We start from the raw sequence: 24,276 nt of genomic DNA on the forward strand, positions 1-24,276 counted from the left end.
CACTTGGCCATGGCGACCACAGGCAGAACTTCTACATCACGTGCCGGGACGGCGTGTGCACCCACCGGTCCGCACAACCAGCCTCCGAGGTGGTTACCGCCGTTTTTACACGGGAAATGCGAGTCACACTTGGAACCACGGAACCCGCGGGGCGTAGCTGCCAAGCTCCCGCCTCCGAACGAGCTAATCAGCGAATCGCGCACGGACACGTCATTGGCTGCGCGTCCGCGGCGGCTTGAGTTGCAGAGGAAAGGCGTCCAAGGCCGCACGAGAACCCCGGCCACCCGAGGGCCAAGAGAGAGCCTCGGCACTAACGGCGCGCAGCCCGTTTCCGTCTCCAGGAGGGACGCAGTTGCGGAGGACTTCCGGGGCGGGGCCGGGCCGGGAGCGGTAGTTTCCGGGCGGCGCGCGCGGCCGGGTGGGGTCGGTCCCGGGCTTGGGGCTTGGGGCGGTGGCGGCGCGGGGGCCGGGTCTGCCCGGCGGGCAGCAGGAGGGAGGGTGCGCGCCGGACCCCGGCCACGCAGCCATGAACCTGGAGCGGCTGCGGAAGCGCGTCCGGCAGTACCTGGACCAGGTGGGCGGCCCGATCCGGGGAGCGCGGGCCGGGGCTCGGGAGGCAGCAGGGGCGGCTGCTGTCGGGGTCTTGGCGGCGCGCGGTCCTAAGGGCCTGGGCTTTGGTTCGTGGTAGAGCCCCCGAAGGGAGGGGTCGAGCCCCCCGCCCTGTGCAGCCGGGAGGCTGAGGAACGCTGAGCGTGAAGCCACTAATGCGCGCGGCGAGCCTTACACGTGTTCAAGCCCCGCTCCGCAGCCGGCCCACCCCGGACACAGAGGTGCTCAGTACATACTCCGTGCTAGGTGGAAGTTGAAGGATTATTTTAGGATGAAAGTTGCGGGGTGGCCTTTGAATTTAGCTAGCTAATAGAAAATTTTTGAAAAGTTCCTGTTAACTACACTCTCATTCCCTGTAGTCCTCTTGAATGAACAGCAGACAGTGTTTAAGGGAAAGAAATGTTTCCAGAATCAGCAGCATCAGTTTAATCTGCGATGTCACTTAGTTTTTGTAAAATGTGTGCTCTCCCAATAATGGAAACCGAGAAGGGGAGAGAAAAGCGTGTTCACGGTGAACTGTTCGATGTGAAATGTAGCAGCTGAATGTTTGGCAGCACGCTGAAGGGCTGTATTTTTGCTTTGCCGTGAGTCAGCTGAATTGAATAAATGCTTCCTGCGCCTTTTTTCTCTGGTTCTGGGGATACAGTGAGGAAGGAGACAGGCCTGGTTCCACGCTCCAGGCACTAACATTGAGCAGATTTGTAACCGTCCCAGAAGCATTCCTCCTCCCCAATTGACTGGCAACAGAGTTGCTGGTTTGCATCCAGGAGGACTGAGGCAAAGACTGCGAACCTTACTAATGGCTAGATGTTGCAAAATGATCACTTAAGTTATCTACTTCTTTAGATACCTGCTGATACAATTTTGCAATGTATAAGTTAAAAAAAACTACCTTCTTCAACTGTATATATCAAAGGTCTTCCAATAATATTTTTATTGCACCATTGAACTAAAACTCACCTACCTGAGATATAAGATAGAGATATGACTGATAGACCCTTTACTACACATAAAAAATTATTGTACTGAGGTGCTGATTTATTATATAGCATTCTAATAATACCTATCTGTGTAAAGCTATTGAAGTAACAGGGCAATTACCACTTTTTTGTTTGTTTTTGGATACAGCAGCAGTATCAGAGTGCTCTATTTTGGGCAGATAAAGTAGCCTCACTCTCTCATGGTAAGTGATAGATTCTGATTTTTTTTCTGATTTCTCTATCCTTAAAAAACTTTCTAGTTTACTTTGCACCTCTGACCATTTATGTAATTTTCCCTCCAGAGGAACCCCAGGACATTTACTGGTTGGCTCAGTGTCTTTACCTGACAGCCCAGTATCATAGAGCAGCTCACGCGCTTCGGTCACGAAAACTGGACAAAGTAAGTGATTGTATGAACCTTAAAGCTTTTTAAAAATGTTATTAGATTAGTCTTTTAGGTATATGTTCTTTTTATGTCAAAATATTTTTAAGGATTCAATTTTTCATATTAAATGTAAAGAGAAGATTTCTTGTGTACGTTTATTTTTTCTTTGGCCGCGCCGCGCGGCATAAGGGATCTTAGTTCCCTGACCAGGGATTGAACCCGCGCCCCCTGCATTAGAAGCGCAGAGTCTTAACCACTGGACCACCAGGGAAGTCCAAGAGAAAATTTCTTATTCCTAATCTCGGTCACTTTGTTTTTCCCTCCCCCCACCCCCATCTAGTCACTAAGTTTTGAAACTTCTGTTCCCTAAATAGCTCTGAAAGCACGGATAGTCCTTTCTATCTCATTACCATTCATACGTGTCAGGCCTGTCATTTGTCTGTTTTGTTGCTTTAGCCTCTCTCCTTTCTCTTTTCTCCAGTAACATCTTTCCCACACCCCACCTCCCTTGTCTCCAGTTCATCTTTTAAACTGTCAGAGGGTGGTCTTCCTAAAACAGATCTGATCACATCACTCACAGTGTAACTCAGTGATTTCCTGTTGCCTACAGGATAAAGTCAGATGCATTCATAGGCACCCCAGGTGCTTCTTGATTTCTCTCCAGTCTGTGTCTGACCCAGCACCACCATCAGTGCATGGAATGTGTATCCAGTCATGCTGACTGCTTGCAGTTCCTTAGATGTGTGACAGTTATTCAGACTCAGTGCTGGAATGCTGACCAACTCCTAAGTTACCCTCTCCCCTGGAGATGTTTTCTTATGCAACTGGTTAGTATTTTTTATGCGATTCTTTCATAGTTTATGAAAGAAACTATGTGCTGTGTTTATGTCTCCCCTGCCACAACCTCCTTGAGGGCAGGTCCCTATTCCTTTTTGAATCCTTGGTGACTGGTAAACAGTAGGTTCATGATGAATATGGGTTAAAAAGACTTTTTTTTTCTCTGCGAGAGTAAAAGAGGAATTATGAAAATGGCTTTCTTCACTTCGTGGTTATAGTTTTCTTTTTGATTGAAGATGCATATTATCTTGATCACTTTTTTAATAGATTAATTTCTTTCCTAGTTGTATGAAGCATGTCGCTACCTTGCAGCTAGATGCCATGTAAGTATGCTCTCAGTTTGTTTTATTCGATAAAGGTTTAATGATATGAATGTTACACATCCCTCCCATGAGTGTGAGAATTCAAAATACTGACTCTCCATTTACTAAAAGCTCATATGCCTGAAGAAAATTCTACTTTAGACATTTTAAATTTAAGTAATGAGTGGGTGTAATATTTATTACCCTTTTAAAATCTACTGTGATTGTGTGTGTATCTAGCGTCAGAAGTCATGGTTGACAAACGCTATTTCTGTTTTCTGCAGTTTGCTGCAAAAGAACACCAGCAGGCTCTTGACATTCTTGATCTGGAGGAGCCGATCAGCAAAAGACTGTTTGGGAAATGCTTGAAGGATGAAAGTAGCTTGAAAGACCCCTCCAGTGACTGGGAAATGTCACAGTCCTCAGTAAGTAACGCTGTAATAGCCATGCTTCCGTAACATCAGTAAGAATTGCCCACATGGTAGGGCAAATGTAAATCGCCTTCTTTTACTTGAGTACAATCACGTTAAAATAGTTTGATTGCCAACTTACTTAATTTTCCCAACCCACGAAGATGCTGAGACATTTCTGAGCCATCAGTTAGAAGTTGTAATTGTGTCCTCAGATGCTTGAATCTGAAACAGGCAGACTTAAGCTCTTTCTTCTTACATTTGATACCTTAAACTCCTCCCCACAGGTGGAATAATATTTTCCCTTCTTACTGTATTTCAACAGTGTTTTGTACTTACCCCAAGAAACCTTGATCACCTTAGACTGTTTCTTTCCAGGGAGTGGTGTGGTGTTACTGTTTATGTTATTTTGTGTATTTCAGTTTGTATACTTCATGCCTGCATAGAATTGCAAATTCCTTGCTGGCAGAGATTATACTGATACAGTGTAACATGGTAAATACCACCCAGGGTCAGATTGCTAATCTGGACTGTTAACTTTTTTTTTAACAGCTTTCTTGAGATGTAATTCACATAGCATGCAATTCATGCATTTGAAGTGCATAGTACCTCGGTTTTCAATATGTTCGCTGAGCTGTACAACCCTTACCACAGTCCGTTAGAGAACATTTTTTTTTTTACTTCAGCGAGAAACCCTGTACCCTTTAGCTGTTACCCACCAATCCCCCATTTCCCAGTTGTTCTTTATAACATGTCTATGAAGGAACTTGGTTACTCTACTGTTCATCTCAAGAAGGTGGGAATACCATACATTATTAGGGTTTTTTTTCTTTTTAAGAAGCACATTTTTTTGTGAAGAAATACATTTATGAGGGAGTTGAGGATTATCATTATTCTTGGACCTCTTATCCATTAACTGCTAAGAAATGCGTGATTTATTTGTAATGCGTTATTTATTTTATGAGTTTACTTTTTTTAATAACTCATAGGATACTGCATAGGTCTAAGATTCTCTCATAATGTCGTCTACTATTTTTGAATTGTGATTTTATGATGAATCCCATTACCATTTTTATTTATTTATTTTTTTAGTGGTTTGAGAGACGGCAATTTTTATTTATTTATTTGTTTGTTTATTTTTGGCTGCGTTGGGTCTTCGTTGCTGCGTGCAGGCTTTCTCTAGTTGTGGCGAGCGGGGGCTACACTTGGTTGCGGTGCACGGGCCTCTCGTTGCGGTGGCTTCTCTTGTTGCGGAGCATGGGCTCTAGGCGCGAGGGCTTCGGTAATTGTGGCTCTCGGGCTCTTGAGCGCAGGCTCAGTAGTTGTGGCGCACGGGCTTAGTTTGCTCCGTGGCATGTGGGATCTTCCCGGACCAGGGCTCGAACCCGTGTCCCCTGCATTGGCAGGCGGATTCTTAACCACTGTGCCACCAGGGAAGTCCCCATTACCAATTTTAGCTGCATCTCTGGACCATCTTTAAGCTCACTTATTTGTTTTTTGAGGTTCAGAATCTGGAACACAAATCAGATTTCTGCATCCTCCTGTTAATGGTAGTAGTGAGGTGGCTGCCGTGTGAGCAGCTTACCATGTGCTGGCTACCGATGGTACCACCTCTGATCCTTACAGAGCCTGTGAGTTAGATGAGGGGAGGAAACCGAGTCGCGAGAGGTTAGAGCATTGTCCAGGGTCACTCGTAAGTGTCACAGCTGGGATTTGAGCTCAGGTCTGTCCAGTTCCCAAAGGCCACGCTCCTAACCCTGTGCTGCATTGCTGCCGGTTTTCTAATATTTACTAAGATTCGTTCATTGAGATCTACCTATCAAACGGTCTTCGTGTTTGATTTAATATACGTATGCTCTGTATGCTGTCTCTAAATCATTACCCTATTTGAGACAGAACAAGTAATGAACAAAGTAGCAGTAACGTGTAAGCTGGTTATAAAGGTTTGTTGAAGTGAGGAGAGCCTAAGGAAGATAGATGAGAGAAGTTTTACTTTGCTTTTATGTTTCTATTAATTTATATTGTGTCTGACATTGGATGGAGCACATCCTTTTAGATGTAAAAAAACAAAGTCTTAGCCTTCAGACAATATATGATTTTTGATAAAAAATTAATTTCAGTAGTGCTGACTTAGTATGTCACTCATCATTTTTCCAACAGATAAAGAGTTCTATTTGTCTTTTACGAGGAAAAATCTATGATGCTCTAGATAACCGAACCCTCGCTACTTACAGCTATAAAGAAGCTTTGAAGCTTGACGTCTACTGCTTTGAAGCATTTGATCTTTTAACGTCGCACCACATGTTGACAGCCCAAGAAGGTTTGGAAACCCAGGTGTCTTTGTGTTTAGCACAATTAATACTGTTTGGATTTTTTTGTTTTTCTGAAATCTATAGAATCAAGAGCAGGCTATTATGTACAGGTTTAAACTTCCTTCACATCTTCAAACATGAAGCACGTTGCAAAATACAGTATTGTGCGGTGCTTCTTGCCGTCAGAATCTTCAGGGATTGTGAAGTGATGAGTGATTTAAAGTTGTAAAGAATTCAGGATCTGATTCAGTAATTTCCAACATGGCTGCTCTTCAAACCCCCAGGAGTTTTAAAAACATCACGGTGCAGGTCCTAACTCCAGACCAGTCGAATCAGAATCTGGTGGTGGGGCCCTGGCCTCAGATGGTTTACAGCTCCCAGATGATCCTGAGATCCGTCAGGGGCTGAGGACCATTGACCTAGTATGTTGCCAGTGGTGTGAGGTGGATGAACGAGAGAAACAGAGAGTGGAGATCTTGTATTAGTGGCATTCAGACACTTCAGCCTAATGCGTGGTTCTCAGCCAGGGTGGTTTTGCCCCCTAGAGGACATTTGGCGGTGTCTGGGCAGTTTCATTGTCACAGCTTGCAGGTGGGTGGGGCGTGGGCGGTTGCTGCTGGCATCTAGCGGGTAGAGGCCAGAGGTCCTGCACACATCCTACAGTGCGTAGGACAGCCAGCACGGCAGAGAATTGTCCCCACAGTGTCCGTAGTGCTGAGGGTGGGTAAGTGGCTTGGTGGTTCTTAAGTCTGGTGATGACTAGAATTGCCTGGCAGGTTCATGCAGAGCCCTCAAGGTGATTCTTATTACCTGGGTCTGGAACCACTGGCTTGGTTTTCTCCAGTTCATTCTATCTTGTTATTTTCTCTTTTGAGCTCAATTTACTTAAACCAAGAACTATAGAAGAATATTTTTCATTGCTGATTTTTCTTCCCCATAAATACTGTGAGGATGTTCCTTTTTTCTCAACATTTTTTAGAAAAAGAACTTCTTGAATCACTACCTCTTAGCAAGCTCTGTACTGAAGAACAGGAATTGCTACGTTTTCTATTTGAGAACAAATTGAAAAAGGTAAGTAAAAACACAAAGTTAGTATTTGCTTTGTATAAGCATCTTATTTCATTAAATTTGTCCTCTGTTCTTTCACAGGTTAAGAATTTAGAAATTAATTTTTATCAGTTTAGCACATTTGCAAGGACAGATTTAGATTATTTAAAATATATGATGTGATTCCTGAAAAAGCTTCCCAAAGTATCTGTCTTCCTCCCGGGAACAACTCATACTTTTAAAAGATTGAACTATCAGATAATCAATGATGTGTGAAAATGAGGATTTTTTCCTCGTGCTTCCTAAACTACTATTTTGTAAAATACTTCCTACCATGGAATTCTGTGATAAAATTGAGAAGAGAATTAGACTTGCTGAGAGGAGTACTGGTGATACTTGAAGTTAGAAAAGTTTCGAGCACAGGTGTTATTGTGTTAAACCTTGAAACACTCGGGCCACGTTGAGTCTGCCTTTTGATTCGGTGCTGCACACTGAGTCATGTTTGCATTTCTCTGTTTCAGTATAATAAACCTAGTGAAACTGTTATCCCCGAGTCTGTAGATGGTTTGCAGGAGAATCTGGATGTGGTCGTGTCTTTAGCTGAAAGACATTATTATAACTGTGATTTTAAAATGTGCTACAAGCTGACTTCTGTGTAAGTACATCCACTTATTTTTGTGCAGGAACGTAGAGTTTAGTCCATTTTACATGAGAAATATATGGGACCTGCTTTCTGAATAATGTCAAACTGATGGATGATCATTTAAGCTGCCTTTTCCATTTGCAGAGTACGGGGGGGCGGTGGGAGTGGGGGGGGCGTGTCATCTCAAAAGAGCAATATACTGACACAGGTGTATGCACGTTCGTTGCTTTATTCTATTAACTAGGGAGTATCCTGTCCCTCCCAGGAGATAATTTACAAGTTTGAGAATACCGTCTGGCACATAGTTTTATGAAGTCCGTTCTTTCTTAAAGCAGAGGCTAATAAAATCCTATAGGTTCTGGGTGTCAGGCTCACTACCTGGCCAGGCCTCCTCCCCCAGCACCAGTCTTTCCTTGTGCATAGTTCACACTTGTCCTTTACATGTACTGTTTTTAATGGATCTTTCGGGTTGCTTAAAATCCTTGAATTCACTAAAATTTTAATTGACAGATAGTTAGGATTCGTTTAATATTTCATATTATTTTTGATCCTTCTAAATAATTAGACCACTTATTTTATGTGGTACAGTTCTGTTAGCTTAAAGTAAATGTATGTGGTGATGTTTATTTTTATTGATTCTGAATAAATCAGGATTTTCCCTTTCATTTAAAACTTAATCATTGCCTTAACTGAACAAGTCTGAAGATAGTGGAGTTAAGAAAGTAAAAATGTATTCTAGCCCACAGTATTGTATGTAATGTGGTAATGACTGTTTGGATAAGCATAGCTAATTGCAGTGAGCGCTGTTACATACTGTTTGTACGTGTGTACATAGTGTGTTTCTTTAACTTTCAGAGTAATGGAAAAAGATCCTTTCCATGCAAATTGTTTACCTGTACATATAGGGACACTTGTGGAGCTGAATAAAGCAAATGGTAAGAATTTCTTTAAATTAAAATAATAATTTTTAAGACAGAAAATATTCTGTAGCTCTGGAAATTCTGTCTCACAAATCCTGGACAATTCAGATTGCAGGTTAACACCTGGGGGAGGAAATGCTTATCCAAGTAACCAGCAGTCTCTTCTGTTATCCCAGCAGAGCACACTGTTTCTATATCCCTAACTCCTGCTTCCTTTTCTCAAATGTAATTCGTGCTCCAAGGTGTGTTAGCTTTAGAGCATTGGGTGCCAGGTGTGCCTTTTCCCTTTTTCTTGTAAAATCCATAAGAAAGCTGGTATGGCAGGAGTCAGTAACTGTTTAGAAACGGGAAGGGGGCAGAGTTTTTGCTCACATTTTCCATATTCTGGAAGCATTTACAGGGTTTGGACTGTATTTGCCCTTAAATCTTCTAAACTGACTCGTCAGCTCGGTCAGGAGGAAAACTAGCCAGGCACCCCAGCTCTGGGCCCCTGCTGTTCCAGGCATGGCCTGTGGGCCAGCAGCATCGCGCCTCCGGGGAGTTTGCTGGAAGTGCAGGCTCTCTAGCCGCCCTGGGCTGTTGAGCCCTAGGAGAGTCGTCGTGACATGCCGGGACTTTGTGTTACCCAGGAGCACATCATCTTGCTGGTTCCATAAACGGGAGGCTTTGGTCAACCAGATTGGCTGTGGGTGGTCAAGACGGTCTGTACTAGGCCCGTGGAGTAAGAAACCTGGGCTTTAAGACAGGCGAGGCCCCTTGAAATAGCCTCTTAAGCACGTGGAGTGCTTTGTCGTGTGCCTCTCATCCAGGCTGCTAGTCACTCGATAAGCGCCCAGCGCCCACTTAGGGCCTGGAGTGGGCTGAGGGATTGGAGGTGGGGGTACGTGAAACAGCCGTAGTGTCTGCTCCGTGGAGTTTCTATATGGCATTAGGTAAATGGATTTTGTATCCAGGAAGAAAGAAAAGTATGAAATCATTGCTGCGAGAACAAGATTTATATGATTGTGAAGAGCTGTAACTGGGGGAAACTCATATCTTAAAGTTCATTTGCTGTGAATAATTTTATTCTTTTTTTTTCTTTTTCTCTAATGTAGAACTTTTCTATCTTTCTCATAAATTGGTGGATTTATATCCTAGTAATCCTGTAAGTAAATATAAACTTTTTCCCTTATAGTGTCTTTTTTCTTACCTGAACTTTAAGAAAATACTTAACAGGTGTTTAGACAGAGGCTAAATTTAAATTCAAGCAAATAATGTTTTATTTTAAGGTGTTGGAGCAGAATCTCCTAGTGCTTATGATAATTAGAAGCAGCATTCACTTTTTCAATTCATGAAAGTATATATTTTTTTAGTATATAACTTAAAAATCTTTATTTTTTATGATTACAGAAATTGTATCTGCATATTATTTTGAAATAGCTAACATACAGAAAAATTAAATATTGAAAGTGAAAGTCATACTCATAAGCAATGCTAATAACTGCTTGGTAGCTTTCTCACATTACATGTATGATAACTTACTGAATTATGCACTGAATTGAATCATTGTGTCTTCCAAACTGCCATGGATCAGAATGAAGACCTAGAAATTGAAAATGGAATCAGGAACCATGTCCTTAAAGACAAAAGTCAGGGGTCAGGGTTTAAGTCTCAGACAAGAATCTGCACCCCAGACCAGTGTGAAAACAATTTATAAAGAGGCGAAACCAGTGCAAGAGAAGTCAGCTGAAGAGGTGGAATCTGTAGAACCAAGGTGGGGTGGGGAAGACACAGTGCAGGTGGGAGGCTGGGACTCAGGCTGGCTTTGCCACAGGAGGAGATTCAGATGCTGCAGGGGTGCGATGGGAAGCGCCTGGAGCAAGAGCTGTAGAGAGTCTGGCCTCGTGTCGCCCAGGACCCTTAGTAGACAGCCTGTCTCAGTGACGTTTCTGACTTGAACTAGAGTATATGCTGGGACCTCTGACTTGTTACAGATGCCCGGTTCAAGGTTAAGCGTCTTTGGTCATGGTACGTTTTAAACTTTTTAGGTGTCTTGGTTTGCAGTGGGGTGCTATTATCTCATGGTCGGTCATAAAAATGAACATGCCAGAAGATATCTCAGGTATGAACTTACTGTCTTCCTCCCTCTGTAGTGAACCCACAGGAAGTGATTTCTTGGTCATCTGCTTTAATGCAGTAATTAGTAGTCCTTTTAAAAGCAGTATGAAAGAATAAAGGTTTTCTTCAGATTCCATTCGGTTGTGTCCATTATTTACCCTGCTCTTTATAAGATGCCATGAGGGGAGATAAAAGTAGTCAGTGGTGTAGACCTTGTCCTCAAGGAGCTTATGATGTATTTAAACTTTTATTTATAAATGAGAATAAATATGAAAAAATAGGGAATAATACAAAGTATTTCGAAAGTTTTTTAATTCATAGAGATACTATTAACCTCTTACTCTTAGGACTTCTTCTGTTAATAGTTGTGAAATTACATGACGCTTTAGTGAGGTTGGGGTCACTAAATGTGACTAAATGTGACTATAAAACAGAACTCTTGGCACCGTGAGCTGGTTTACGTAAGGGTCTGCTGTGGATTTAGCTTGAGGAGCTCCATGCAGCCCAGTCAGACTACTTAACCAGTGCTATTCAACTACACAAGCACAGAAATATGTCTAGTAATACCTGTGACTTCCTCCATGTGAACGAAATAGAAAATGGATCTGTGGTGAAGTTCATAAACTTTGGACACACACTTGAATTCTGATCCAGATTCTGCCACTTACTAGCTATAATTCCTTGGGAGAGTTCATTTCTCCTACCTTCCCTTTCTTCTGTGAAAATGGGAATGATGTCGTTGTATGTCAGCATTGTTAGGAAAATTGCTAAGATGACAGGAGAGGATCCTGCACTAGGAAAGCATTAGGGCGAGCTCTCTGATTGGTGGGCAGCTAAGCATTTTAGAAGAAGGGTGCTCGTGTTCTTTTCGGGAGCGGTGCGCTTCATGTTATGATGGTTCCTTTGAACTATGCTTCTCTGACTTAGTGTGCTTATTCAGTGATGAATTCTACATGAAACAGGGAACATTTGGGTAAAAGAAAACTTAGAAAATAAAATGCTGAGAAGTGGGAATCTCACCTTTTGTATTTTCTGTGTTTGTTTTGTGATGTGTTCTCTTTATTATTGTGGGTCACCTAGTTGAAGACTATTTAAGACTATGTAGATAGTCCAGTCCACAGAACCAGCAGGACTCTCTTAATCATCTGTAGGACGTCACTTAATCTTCCCAGCCTCAGTATACTTATCGTTAAAATATAAATAGTAATTTATCTTGAAGGTTATGAGGATTAGGTGATGCGTATAAGGCACACTTCCTTAAGTGGTTGCTGCTACCACCGTTTATCTACTAGGTTTTGAAATGAAGCTCCTGGATTAAGTAATATTTGTAAATTCTATACAGAAAGCTAATGGGCTCCACTATAGTACCTAAGAAGTTGTGGACCTCTCCTAAAATTACTTAAAAATTTGCTTGTACTATTAAACATTTTATTTCAAGTGAATTAACATAAATGTTACATTAGTGTTTAATATGTTGACAACTCATTCATTAGTTCTGATGTCCTTGAAACCATGAACTTACATAAAATTAACCTAACAATCTAAGCATAAATATTACACACTCGAGTGAAATCTCTTGTTTTAGCAAAGCTACGACGCTGGAGAAGACCTACGGGCCGGCATGGATCGCTTACGGGCATTCGTTCGCAGTTGAGAGTGAACATGACCAAGCGATGGCTGCTTACTTCACGGCAGCGCAGCTGATGAAAGGGTGCGCAGAGCAGGTTGCTTAAGCAAAGCGAAATTTTATTATTACTATCTCTGCCATTGGTTGTGAAACTGAACAAAAGAATAATGTATCATGTTAGTAGCTTGTGATTGTGAAATAAGCATGGAAGTGAGAGGGAAAGAAGCTGGTGGTGATTTTGCCTCGCAGTTTACCTTAACCAATACAAAAGGGGACTCACAAGTTAGGCTCAGGGAACAGCATAGGGTGGAAGCTGTTTTTCACATGCTCATGTAAGAAAGAGTATTCGTGAGCAAAGTTATTATTTACATCCTGCTTATGTCCAGAGGGTGTTTACGTGGCTCAGTGCAGTACTCAGGTTCAGGACTGAGTTTGCCGGTGTTGTAGATTTATATCAGTGTTAGATGCGTTGGTAGTGGCCGGTGTGCCCTGAGAGCATATGGTACTTTGGGGAGCAGGAATTGCTGCTGTTCCTGTTGACTCTTTGGATTTGCCATCGGTTTTACTGTGCCTCGTTCTCCTGTGCGGCTGCTTCTGCTGTCTGCCGCCCCACCTCTGCGTGGAGAGGTAGTGGGAGTGCCGGGGTGCAGAGGGCTGGTCTGGAGCCAGACTGCCTGGTGATCTCGGCCAGCCGTGTACCTCTTAAAGAAAAGGAATCATGGCAACACTTAACACCTAGGCTTGCTGTGAGGGATAGTTGAGGTAATTCCAGTTTCAGACACATAGAAAGCACTCAGTGAAAGTTAGCTGCCTTAACTTGTCTGATTGAATTTCATCTGGTTAGGTTTGCTTTACCTTTCCAGACTGTCAGACTCATTTTGGCACCCAGTTCTGCATCTATATTATTTATGGCCCCAGCTTTTTTAGTTATGTTAAATTTGATATGTATGACTTTGATATCTAACTAGCTGTCCATGAAAATATTGTAAAGGACATAGCTCCCTGACTGCGTTCGTCAGCTCAGGCTGCCACAACAAAACGCCATACACTGGGGGGTTTAAGCAGAAGCAGTTTATTTTCTCCCGGTTCTAAGGCTGGCTGGCCGGCTGGCTGATTGGGTTCCGGGGAGGGTGGGGTGGGGGGGGCTCTTCCCGGCTGCCTTCTCACTGTGTCCTCACAGGGCAGAGAGCTAGGTCTAGTGTCTCGTACAAGGGCACCAGCCCCGCCATATTAGGGCCTCACCTTCATGCCCTCACATAACCTTTATTATTTCCTCACAGGCCCTCTCTCCGAATATAGTCACTGGGGGTTAGGGTGTAACATACGAATTTGGGGGCAGACATACATTCAGTCCATAAGTCCATGATACTAACATATTACTAGAGTAATCCTCCAGATTAAAGTTGTTCAGCCAGTTACTGATCCATCTAAACGGTCCTCGTACCCAGTCCATCCTAGTCACCAAGACACGCGAGACCCTTTCCAGTGCCCTGCTGAAGCTTGGCTCCGGTGTCTGCCCATACCCCCGATCCATCAATCTGGCGAACTGGCAGCAAATGATAACTTCCCGTGGGTTGTTTCTTGTGAGGAAATGCTAGTCTGCTAATTTCACTTCGCTACTCTGGGTGCTCACAAGCCCAGGAACAGTTATTACTAGTTATTAGTTAGTTACTAGCTAAGAGTCAAAACCAGTGATAATTAATGACATGATTAATGTTTTAATGTTTCCCAGTCTGACACTTTTCTAATTAAATTTTCAAATCAGCTCATCAGGATAAACATTTTTCTCTCAGTTTCACTTTTTCACCAGAACAGCTTTTATCCAATCTAGTTTGGATTAATACTGACTGGGGTACTTTCCAACACTAACAACCAGTTCTCTGCTTCTCCAGACACCAGCTGGGTCCTACAAGTCCATTCAGTTCTGACACTAACTACCCAGCGTTAGTGCAGACCTCACAGCTTAAGGGCCCAGTCCCACAAGACTGCCCCTCCCCACTCCAGATGCCAATCGCAAGTCCTGGGTCACTGGTACTTCTGACTGGCCACAAACCAGGGGTTTCCGCAACCCCCTCCTAAGGTTTTGCTTCTTATAAGTGATACAACTCAGGAAGAGCCAAAGGGAAGAGATGCATAGGGCAGGGCACGTGAGTAGGGATGCGTGGAGCCTCCGCTCCTCTGGGCGCCACCCTCCCAGCACCGCAGCATGTTCACCAACCCGGAATTCTTCTGAAGCTGACTGTTCAAGAGTTCTTATAGAGCTTAGGCTGCAGCCTCCCTTCCAGGAGGTCTGTGAGTGGGCCTGAAAGTTGCAGTCCTCTCATCACTCGGTCTTCCTGGTAACCAGCCCCACTCTGAGTCACTCCAGTAGCATAAATTGGGTGTGATCAGAAGGGGCTCATTAACAAAAGACGCTCCTCTCACTCAGGAGATCCCAGGGCTCTTAGGAGCCCTGTGCCAGCAACCAGAGACAAAAACCAAATGTAATTCTTACTTTACGGCACCAACTCAATTTCAGTAGAGCAAGTAGAAGAAGGGTTGCAGACAAAAATACATTGGTACTGTCTTATCCTAACCTATGTGGTTACTTCGCCTAAACTCTATTTTTTCCTGTGGATTTGAGTTACTATCTTGTGTCCTTTCATTTCAGATTGAGGACTCCTACTAGTATTTCTTGTTGGGCAGGTCTGCTAACAACAAGTTCTCTCAGTTATACGTTGTTATGATTATTTCCGCGTGTAATGTTGTTTTTCAAAGAAGCTGTGAGAAGAAACGCAAGCAGGTGTATGTTTATGTCGTTTGTTATGTTGACCTTTTTTTCCATTTCAAGTTCTCTTCATTTGTCCTTGTGGATTTGAGATACTGTCTGGTGTCGCTTCCTTACCCCAGTACAGCTTTGCTCCTGCCACTTCCTTTGTGCCGTTAGTGGTAAACATTACATTTCTACATACGTTAGGCCTAATCACACTGTTTCACACAATTGCTTTCTAAGTCAGTCCAGAGAAGAAAGATGAAATGTAATCACCTCTACTGGTGCTGTGTTTTTCATGTGGATTTGAATTACTGTCTGGGGTCACTTCTTTCACCCTTAAGAACTTCCTTCAGTATTTCTTGTAAGGTGAGTCTGCAACAAAATTTCTCAGTTTTTGTGTCCCTGAAAATGTCTTAATTTCACCTTCATTTTCAAGGGATAGTTTTGCTGGATATAAAATTCTTGGTTGTCCTTTTTCTTTCAGTATTTTGAGTGTCATCCATTGCCTTCTTGGCCTCCGGGTATTTGGTTAGAAGTCAGGTGATCAGGGATCTCACGTGTTATATTTTGTTACTGCTTTAAAGATGTTTATCTACATATTTATTTAGTGTTTTCCAGTGGTTTGACTATGGTTTGTCTAGGTGGGGATTACTTGGGAGTTTTCTGAGCTTTGGGGTGTGTTTGGCCTACATGTTCTTTGGTGTCAAATATTTTCTTTACCCCTTACTTTCTCCCTTCGCCTCCAGGGCTCTCTTTACACACATGTTGGGATGCTTGGTGGTGTCTCCCAACTCGATGCGACTGTTGTTTTCCGCCATTCTTTTATCTTTCTGTTCCTCAGACTGGGTAATCTCATTTGACCTTATTCATGTTTGATGATTTCCTCTGCCTGTTCAAACTGCTGATGAACCCTTCTAGTGAATTTTTTATTTATTTTGTTTTTCAACTCCAGGTTTTCTGATCGTTTGTTATAATTTTTACCTTTTGTTGTTCTGTTTGGTGAGACATTGTTCTCATAGTTTAGTTTTGTAGACATAATTTCCTTTAGTTCTTTGGATATTTAAAATAGCTAATTTAAAGTGTTTTTCTAGTAAACCCAGTGTATGGTCTTCCTCCAGGGTAGTTTCTATTGCCTGCTTTTATCCCCTTATGTATTGCCATACTTTCTTGTTTCTTTCCATGTCTCTTTATTTTTTGTTGAAACTGGACGTTTAAAGTAATATAATGTGGCAATTCTGGAAATCACATTTACCCTACACCACCCCAGGGTTTGTTGTTGTTGCTGTTTGTTGTGGCTGTTTGGTGACTTTGCTGGGCTTTTAAAAATTTTGTAAAGTCTGTGTCCTTTGTCATCTGAGGCCAGTGAAGCCTCTGCTCAGTTAGCTCAGGGCTTCTTTTCATATCTTGAGCCGAGTTTCCCCCCCTCTTCTGAAGGACCCTGTACGTGTATAGGGGCATGTCTTCAGTGTTCCCATGGTTGGTAATTCTGCCTTAGCCCTCTTCAATTCCTGCTTGCACTGAGCCTCAGGGGCATCCAGAGATGAGAGATTGGGGCCTTCTCCAGCCTTTCCTATGCGTGCATATGGTCCTGTGTGTGCATATGGTCCTGTGTGTGGCCTTCTGGTGTAGCTGCCTCAGGTTAATGTTAAACATTGTTTTCAACAAATGCCTTGGGGGTAGACATTTCTCTGCATGAGCTCTGAGTCAGGTCAAATAAGACAGCTGTGAATGGGGCTTTTCCAGGGAGCTGCTAGATATGTCAAATAGTGACAGGTCTCTGTGGGGTATTTCAGAAGCTCCAAACTAATTTTTGTCCCCTCCAGTGGCTGTCAGACTGCTGATTTTCTAGGCTAATGTGGAGCTGGGGAAAGGGAGATGGGAATCAGACAAGTTAAATGTCATAGAGTTTGCTGTTCTTACTGAGATTCAGCTGTTTTTCTAGAATAAATACCCCTCAGATTGTTGTAAGCCTTTGGTTAACTTGCAAAGTTCTAGAAATGTTTATTTTGACAATTGTTGGCAGTGTTCTTGCTGCTCCTATGGAGGAATAGATTTTTTTTTTTTTTTGCGGTACGCGGGCCTCTCACTGTTGTGGCCTCTCCCGTTGCGGAGCGCAGGCTCCGGACGCGCAGGCTCAGCGGCCATGGCTCACGGGCCCAGCCGCTCCACGGCATGTGGGATCTTCCTGGACCGGGGCACGAACCCGTGTCCCCTGCATCGGCAGGCGGACTCTCAACCACTGCACCACCAGGGAAGCCCGAGGAATAGATTTTTGGAGCTCCTTCCTGTGCATTTCATATTTCCTCCAGGTACATCCATAAAGGTTCTTCATGACCCTTCTGTAGATGCTACGGTTGTAACTTCAGTCATGATTCTAGATTAGAGCCCGGGCACCTCCCAGCCAGGCAGTCAGTATTCACTGACATTGTCAGATCCATCTCTGGGGAAAGGTTATCTTACTGTGATCACTGGTCTGACAGGGTGAAGAGAGGGAAGTTCAATTAAAACTAGTTACTCTGCCTACAACTGTTTTCAGAGGGTATGAGAGTAGAATACACATGACATAATTCAGAGCTCTGCAGCATAGAACTGATAATAACCGATAGTGGAGACTCACACGAGGGGTGGGGGGTGGTCTAGCTGGAAGTCCGAAGCAGCTGCATAGAGGCAAGTGGAATTGAGCACAGCCATGAGGGTCTGTGTTGCTGAGTCAGTGAGGGAGGAAGGCGGTCTTGGCTGGGCCTGGGTGCTGGCACAGTGGGGCCTACCCTTCTGCTTTGCAGGGGTTTTGTTTTGTCTCTTTACTGTAGAATAATGAAAAGTAAGGGTGAATAGGTTGCTGGTAGATTTTAGAAGTGGCAGCTGATAAAGAGCCTATTAGATATTCATTAAATATTAGTAAATGAAGTGTCAGAAAACAAGTAAGCGCCCTACTTTTGGCTATGTTAAAATTATTTTGCAGACAGGATTTGAAATCTGCTGAACTATAAAGTTTTGAGTGTTGAATATGTGAAATTTTCCAATATTTTTAGGTGTCATTTGCCAATGCTTTATATTGGATTAGAATATGGATTGACCAATAACTCAAAATTGGCTGAAAGATTCTTTGGCCAAGCTCTAAGCATCGCACCAGAAGACCCTTTTGTTATGCATGAGGTTGGCGTGGTCGCATTTCAAAATGGAGAGTAAGTACTGAAAGGCCAGAGGCCCCTCTGTTTCCTTTTTGTACAGAGAGCAAAACCTCAGTCACCAGAGTTTAGCCCATCAGAGTGGCTCTTCACAGACATTTCATTTTAGGAGAAGGAGGCGAACAGGTAAAAAACGAAAATAGCGAGTGTTATCTTGGAATTCTTTAAAAATACTAAACCTGGGTTTTGGTCCTCTGTGCTGTGGGCTGTCACAAGCTCTTAGGTCCTGGACTGGACAGTTGTTGCCAACTCTGTTAAGTCACTGGACCCCTCAGGGTGGCCTGGAGACACTGCAGAATCCCTAGTCGTCTCTTTGTTGACTAGGAATTGGATTCATACATTTGAGAAAGATTTCTTACAATTTTGGAACAAAAATGTTTCCTTTGCAGATAATCCAAAAATTAAGCCAATTAGAATGGCCCAGTCTCTGAGTTTCCTGGTCAGTAGTTGAGGTTACTGTAGTCTTGGATATTTATAGAATAAGCAATTCAGTGTTGTACTCAAAGAGGGGACTCTGTAGTCCTTTGCACTGAACTATACTTAAATTTTAAAACAGTAAATTAGTACTACTGTAGTGTTTTTGTGGCATTTGTGTGTATTCTAAAAATTCGATTATCTAATATTTATAAAAGAGTTTGGAGCCTTTTAAAATAATCTATAGTAACAATCTCATATACAATCAATTTATTTGTAGTCTATTTTATGCCCTTTTCCCTTTTTTGTGCCTTATGTTGGTTATTTTACAGTTTAAAATGATCCCCAAGCGGAATGCCAAAGTGCTGTCTAGTGTCCTAAGCTCAGGAAGGCTGAGATATGCCTCGGTCAGGATACAGGTGTTAGATAAGCTTTGTTCAGGCATCAGTTACAGTGCTTTTGGCTGTGAGTTCAGTGTTAACAGATCAACAATATACGTCAAGTAAGGTGTTGCCAAACAGAAGCACGTGTGAAACCAGGTACACTGAACAGTTGGTGAGCGTGTGAGCAGAGGATTGTAGCTTCTCCCCTGGGAGCAGTGGTTTGGTGTTGGCTAAAGCAGTGTTAACAGTGCCTTTATGGAACCTGATTCCTGAGAAGATGCTGTGTCTCCTGAAATCTTGAACTCTTGTGATGTTGACGCCATAAAAGTCATCATTTATCTCACTTACATTTGCCTTTTAAAAAACTGTTCACGGAAGTTTGCCTCATTTCATTTTAATATTACTGGAAAGAGATATTCATATTTTTCTTAAAATGTTTATACATGCTAATTTTGAATAAACTGCAACTTTTTCCCCCTCTATTTTAGATGGAAAACAGCGGAAAAATGGTTTCTCGATGCTTTGGAAAAAATTAAAGCAATTGGGAATGAGGTATTCTATATAATATCTGTAATACACACACACACTCATAAGTGTGTTTAGTACTGAATGAGGAAGATAATATTAGACCGTCTGTCTTACCTAGAATATAATAACCTAATATTTATCATAGCAGATGTTTGTTAATGTTTGACTTGTCATGGTATGAAGTGTTTTGTTACATGGTACAAAATGAGTCTTTCTAATTGGGAGGGTAGGTGTTGGCTCTTTGCTTCTTAAGAGGCTCTAGTTTTGATCTGTGGGCGTAATCAGAGTATATTCCATGATTATTTGATACAGGGAATGTGTGATGATACATGGAAGCTGGTAGGCACTGTAGCATCTGACTTGTCCTTGTCTAGAACCTCTTTGACCAATGGGTACATGTAGCAGCAGATCCCACTTCTGCAGGAATGGGGCCACATGTCATTAAAATTAGACCTATCATTGCTCTTCCTTACCTGATACTTAGTATATATTTAGATCTTTAACCAGGTTCTGTCACATGAGAGGTGCGTGAATTTGTGCTCATGAATTAACCTTCCAGCTATCATGGATGTGTAAACACTGGTATTATATTAAATGCTGACAGTTTGAGACGCTGTAAACTTCTGTAGGTCAGAGATTTGCATGTTGTTGCTCTTTGGTTCCTGATTCTTTTATTCACGCCTGTGTTGTCTTACTCTGTTCTGATTATCACTTCCCAGTGTCCTTCTGTTCCTGCCCCCAGGAACACTTGCCCACAGCATACATCTTCCTTGGCTATAAGTTCCTCTTTACTGAGACAGACGCAGCTCCCCTGGGCTCCCTGCCAGGTGGCGGTTTATTTGTCCCTGTAGACACAGCTTTGTTTATTTTGGTCTCTTCTTAATTGTCATGTGAACCTAAAAACACTATATATCTGTGTGTTTGCACACGTATGTGTATAAAGCAGGTCTTCCACAGCTCAGTCTTGGGTGGTCGGGATAATGCATGTGTTTCTGTTGATACAGGGTGGCCACTTATCACCTTGCCCATTTTCAAAGAATTGAATCCCTTAGGACCTTGCTCCTTGGACTGCAGCAGCCGCATCAGCGTCACCTGGGAGCTCGTTAGAAGTGCAGAACTTCATATCTGCTGAACCAAAATCTGCAGTTTTAGCAAGATCCCCGGGTGATTCTCATGCACAGAAAAGTTTGAGATGCACTGTCAAAAACCACATTTGAAGTTGAAATTATATACATCTTTGATGATCAGAAGACACTTTGGATTCTTGCAGACACTTAAAGTAATGGTTTAAATACAAAAGCACAATACTATTAAACTTTCAAAATGCTCATTAAACAGTTACATGAGGAGGGGAAGATATTGTGTGATTGAGTTGTAAACTGCAGCAAATGTCAGAGTAGCCCAGGAAAGCAGGTGTGCCTAAGAATCGTAGAGGGTTTGTTTCATTCACATGGGCAGTGCCTTCCAGAGCTGGGCTCAGGGGAGTTAGAGGGTGTGACCAGGTCTGTTTATTCCCTTAGTTCTGACTTACTGCTGCGTGTCGACTGTGTCCTAAGCTCTGAGCTAGGGGTTGGGAGGCAACAGAAAACTGGTTTGATGTTGATGCCCTCAGATCAGTGCAGATAAATAAATCGCCAGTAATAATACAGTGCACAGAAAGGGCTGTGATTGAGGAAGTAAAGGACTCCACACAGACTTGATGGCCGGTCAAGAAGGCCTTCTGGGTTCAAGGAAATACACCTCGGTCCTAAAGGATGGATGCTAGCCAGGCAAAAGTAAGGAAGAGGGTATTTCAGATGTAGAGAATGGTATGTGCAAAACTGGAGCCAACTCAGTATGGCTTGGATTTTCAGTTCACAGAGAACGTCAAGAAATGGGGCAGGAGGGGTAAGTGTGGGTCTTCAAGGGCCTTGAAGATGATGTTAGAGTTTGCACCTTGTCGAGGGGTGGCAGGACAGTAGGAGCTTTAAGACAGGTGGCGTGGTCAGACTCATATGATGGGGCCCAGACAAGACGTGTTAGTGATGGGGGTGGCGTTCTGATGAGGGGGCTGATACGCCATCCCCGGAGGGGTCAGGGGTGACGTGGTGCTGTGTGCTGAGTGGCAGAGCACCAGAGGGGTGAGGTCGGGGAGCTGGGCTGACAGGGGAGAGGGGATAAGACGTTAGCATGTGGTGTGCTGGACTTGAAGTGCTTGTGAGTTGCTAAGTAGCAACGTTACTGGGCAGATGGAAAGCTCTGGGCTGGAGGTGCAAAATCTGAAGTTCTTTGGCATAGGTGGGCTCTTTGACAGAATAGTGCTAATAAAATGACGCTCAGGAAGTGGCTTCTAGTAGGAACGCTGGAAAAGCAACTCAACAGTCTTGCCTAGTGCTGTGCAAGCACCAGGAGAGAGCCCCTCTCGCACAGAGGAGTGAAGTCATGCAGTGCAAACGGGTAGGATGAAAAGTAGCTTGTAATCATGGGTCTGATGTGCTTTGTTTTAGGTAACAGTTGACAAATGGGAACCTTTGTTGAACAACTTGGGCCATGTCTGCAGAAAACTTAAGTAAGTGAAGTAAAGCATTTTCAGAAATATTCTTTGTGAGTAAAAGTTTACTTAATTTTGTGTAGCTCTTTTCCATATTTTTATTTAGCTTTCTTGTACTTGGCTACTCAGATGTAACAAGCACAAAACAAATGTTTTTATTACCTCTGTTGGTATAATTTTATTTTAGAAATATATTGAGAATTATAATAACTTCAATTTTCTAGGATTAAAAAATTCTAGTGTTCAAAATTAATTTAGAAGAATTAGGACAGTAGGAGCTAATTAAAGCCATATCCATATCCTAACTCACCCTTCTCCTCCAGATGCCAGTTTTATGGTGTGATGATTGATGTGATAATAGATGCCAATTGAAAAAGAGATTCTTTGGTTAAATAAGTTTGGGAACCTCGAGGTTACTCAAAATTTAGCAGCTTTTTCAGGATTTCTTGCAGTCTTTACTATGCGTTATGAACTGCAGCATTTCCCAAACATTATTAAGCACAAAACCTTTCTTCACAAGAGCTTTTACGGAGCAAGTATTGCAGAGGATTTGGGGAAATGCTGCTCCAACTCCTGTAGACCTTAAAGCAAAACAGTTTGGTTGCTTTTAACCATCCCTGGTGTAGGAGGCTTGTCTTCACATAAAAGAGGTCTTGCTGTGCGATGGGGCATAGGCCCAAGGGTCAAGAATGGCATTCAGCTGGTAGCCCTGCAGGAGTGCCCACCCTCAGCTGGAAGGCAGGAAGACCCACTGAAGATACGCAGTGGATGCGAAGGACCGTTGCCATCTAGACTGTTTCTCTGATACAGGAAAGTGGTTCTTACGTGGCTACATCAAGGAGTACCCACTGCGCCCACTGACTGCTTTCTCTCTTTCTTCCTGTTCTCCTCTCCTCCCTCGTCTTCTCTCCCAGGAAGTATGCTGAAGCCTTGGACTACCACCGGCAGGCACTGGTGTTGATTCCTCAGAATGCGTCCACCTATTCTGCCATAGGGTATATCCATAGTCTGATGGGCAACTTTGAAAATGCCGTGGACTATTTCCACACAGTACGTCTTTCGTCTTTTGCTTGTACCTAACTTTAAATCTGGTTAACAGTTACCACTTTTTTAAAAGATGTTTTCTAGGCAATGTTTTGTTACTTTAGAGAAGTGCAGTTTAAAATTTACATTTTAAAACTCCTCAGGCAACCTTGTATTTTATTCTTGTCTTTGCAGAGAAAAGTCCGTGACTGTCGTGTAGTAACTCCTCACATTAGAGCAGATGTGAACCTTGTCCTGAGTGTCAGTGAGAAACACAAGTGTCCAGGAGTGTTTGTCAGCACAGCTGAGCTGGGTGTACATCTGAGGAGCCCTTTGGGAACTCCATTCTTTCTATTTATGACTTAAAAGTAATTCCCTCAGATCATGTTTGTAGATGAACAAAGCCTGTGCATTCATCACTGGGAAAGACTCTGCCCTTAATCCACATGCAGTATTTCATCAGCTCTAAGCCACCGTTAATAAGCGAGGTGACCACACACAAAAATACGCTGCCGTTTACACTTTATCGTAATTCCTTCCTGTCACTTAGTTTTTCTGTACTTAGAAAAAGTGCTCTTTTGGACATATTAGGACATAGATTTTTATCAGGGATCACTTTACTACCTACATAAAAAAGAAGGTGTAAGTGAAATAAATAGTTAAGATGTTCATTTCTTCCCATTCAGAGTTTGCTCCTTCTAAATCACTTTTGTACCAGGTGGTCATTCCTGTTTTCCCAAAATTGTGTCCGTGTGCCAGTGCACACGCCCCATTTCACTCAGGTTCCTCCCGGCCAGAGACGTTGGCTCTGTCAGAAAGTGTCACCAAAAGGTTGTTAGACAACAACCGCAAGTCCAGTATCTTCTGTAGGTGTTCTTCAGGGGGTTGTGGTCTAGTCTGTGCTCTTGGTGTGGCCGCCAAGCCCACATTGCTGTCACAGACTCCCGTATCATGGCTGTGCCTGGCGGACAGCAGTAGTAAGAATCCACCTGTTGAAAGACTTCCCAAGTTCAGAAATGCTAGAATTTGAAAAAATGTGCGTCTTAGAATCGATGAAACAACTGTTTTTGGAGAAAGAGATAAAATTTGAGAAAATGCAATATTTCAAAGATAAATTTGTGAGTGATAGATTCGTAACTGATTTTCAAAGGTTGGTTAGAGATTTTCAGGTAGAGTGAAGTCCTGAAGTGCCGCTGAGATAACCAGAATACTTTGTGAGCAGCAGAAGTGTTTAGAAGTGTTAATAGTTTTTGTGATCTTTCAAATGTCTGTATTTGAACATTGTGCAA

At 42.8% G+C, this 24,276-nt stretch overlaps 1 protein-coding gene and 1 non-coding gene across 5 annotated transcripts in view; one reads left to right on the forward strand and one right to left on the reverse strand.

The window, feature by feature from the left end:
* Nucleotides 1–402: 402 nt before the first annotated feature.
* Nucleotides 403–24,276, forward strand: part of CDC16 (cell division cycle 16) — a 28,057-nt gene continuing 4,183 nt past the window's right edge. The window contains exons 1-16 of one of the 4 annotated variants that reach the window (XM_073795471.1): nucleotides 403–574; nucleotides 1,738–1,792; nucleotides 1,892–1,989; nucleotides 3,096–3,134; nucleotides 3,398–3,538; nucleotides 5,684–5,843; nucleotides 6,815–6,906; nucleotides 7,404–7,537; nucleotides 8,381–8,460; nucleotides 9,540–9,589; nucleotides 10,473–10,546; nucleotides 12,128–12,253; nucleotides 17,954–18,106; nucleotides 19,395–19,458; nucleotides 21,921–21,982; nucleotides 22,879–23,014. In XM_073795471.1, coding sequence (XP_073651572.1) covers nucleotides 527–574; nucleotides 1,738–1,792; nucleotides 1,892–1,989; nucleotides 3,096–3,134; nucleotides 3,398–3,538; nucleotides 5,684–5,843; nucleotides 6,815–6,906; nucleotides 7,404–7,537; nucleotides 8,381–8,460; nucleotides 9,540–9,589; nucleotides 10,473–10,546; nucleotides 12,128–12,253; nucleotides 17,954–18,106; nucleotides 19,395–19,458; nucleotides 21,921–21,982; nucleotides 22,879–23,014 — 1,512 coding nt within the window. In that variant the 5' untranslated portion in view covers nucleotides 403–526. Of the gene's footprint in view, nucleotides 575–1,737; nucleotides 1,793–1,891; nucleotides 1,990–2,626; nucleotides 2,802–3,095; nucleotides 3,135–3,397; nucleotides 3,539–5,683; nucleotides 5,844–6,814; nucleotides 6,907–7,403; nucleotides 7,538–8,380; nucleotides 8,461–9,539; nucleotides 9,590–10,472; nucleotides 10,547–12,127; nucleotides 12,254–17,953; nucleotides 18,107–19,394; nucleotides 19,459–21,920; nucleotides 21,983–22,878; nucleotides 23,015–24,276 lie in introns of those variants that run through there. The other 3 variants (XM_019921047.3, XM_004312713.4, XM_073795470.1) reach the window with 3 other exon arrangements.
* On the reverse strand, nucleotides 2,173–2,245 carry TRNAR-UCU (transfer RNA arginine (anticodon UCU)). Its single transcript has one exon. It is a non-coding gene; the product is annotated as a tRNA-Arg (tRNA).

Source organism: Tursiops truncatus, chromosome 18 (genome assembly GCF_011762595.2).
Source record: "Tursiops truncatus isolate mTurTru1 chromosome 18, mTurTru1.mat.Y, whole genome shotgun sequence".
Classification (NCBI taxonomy): domain Eukaryota; kingdom Metazoa; phylum Chordata; class Mammalia; order Artiodactyla; family Delphinidae; genus Tursiops; species Tursiops truncatus.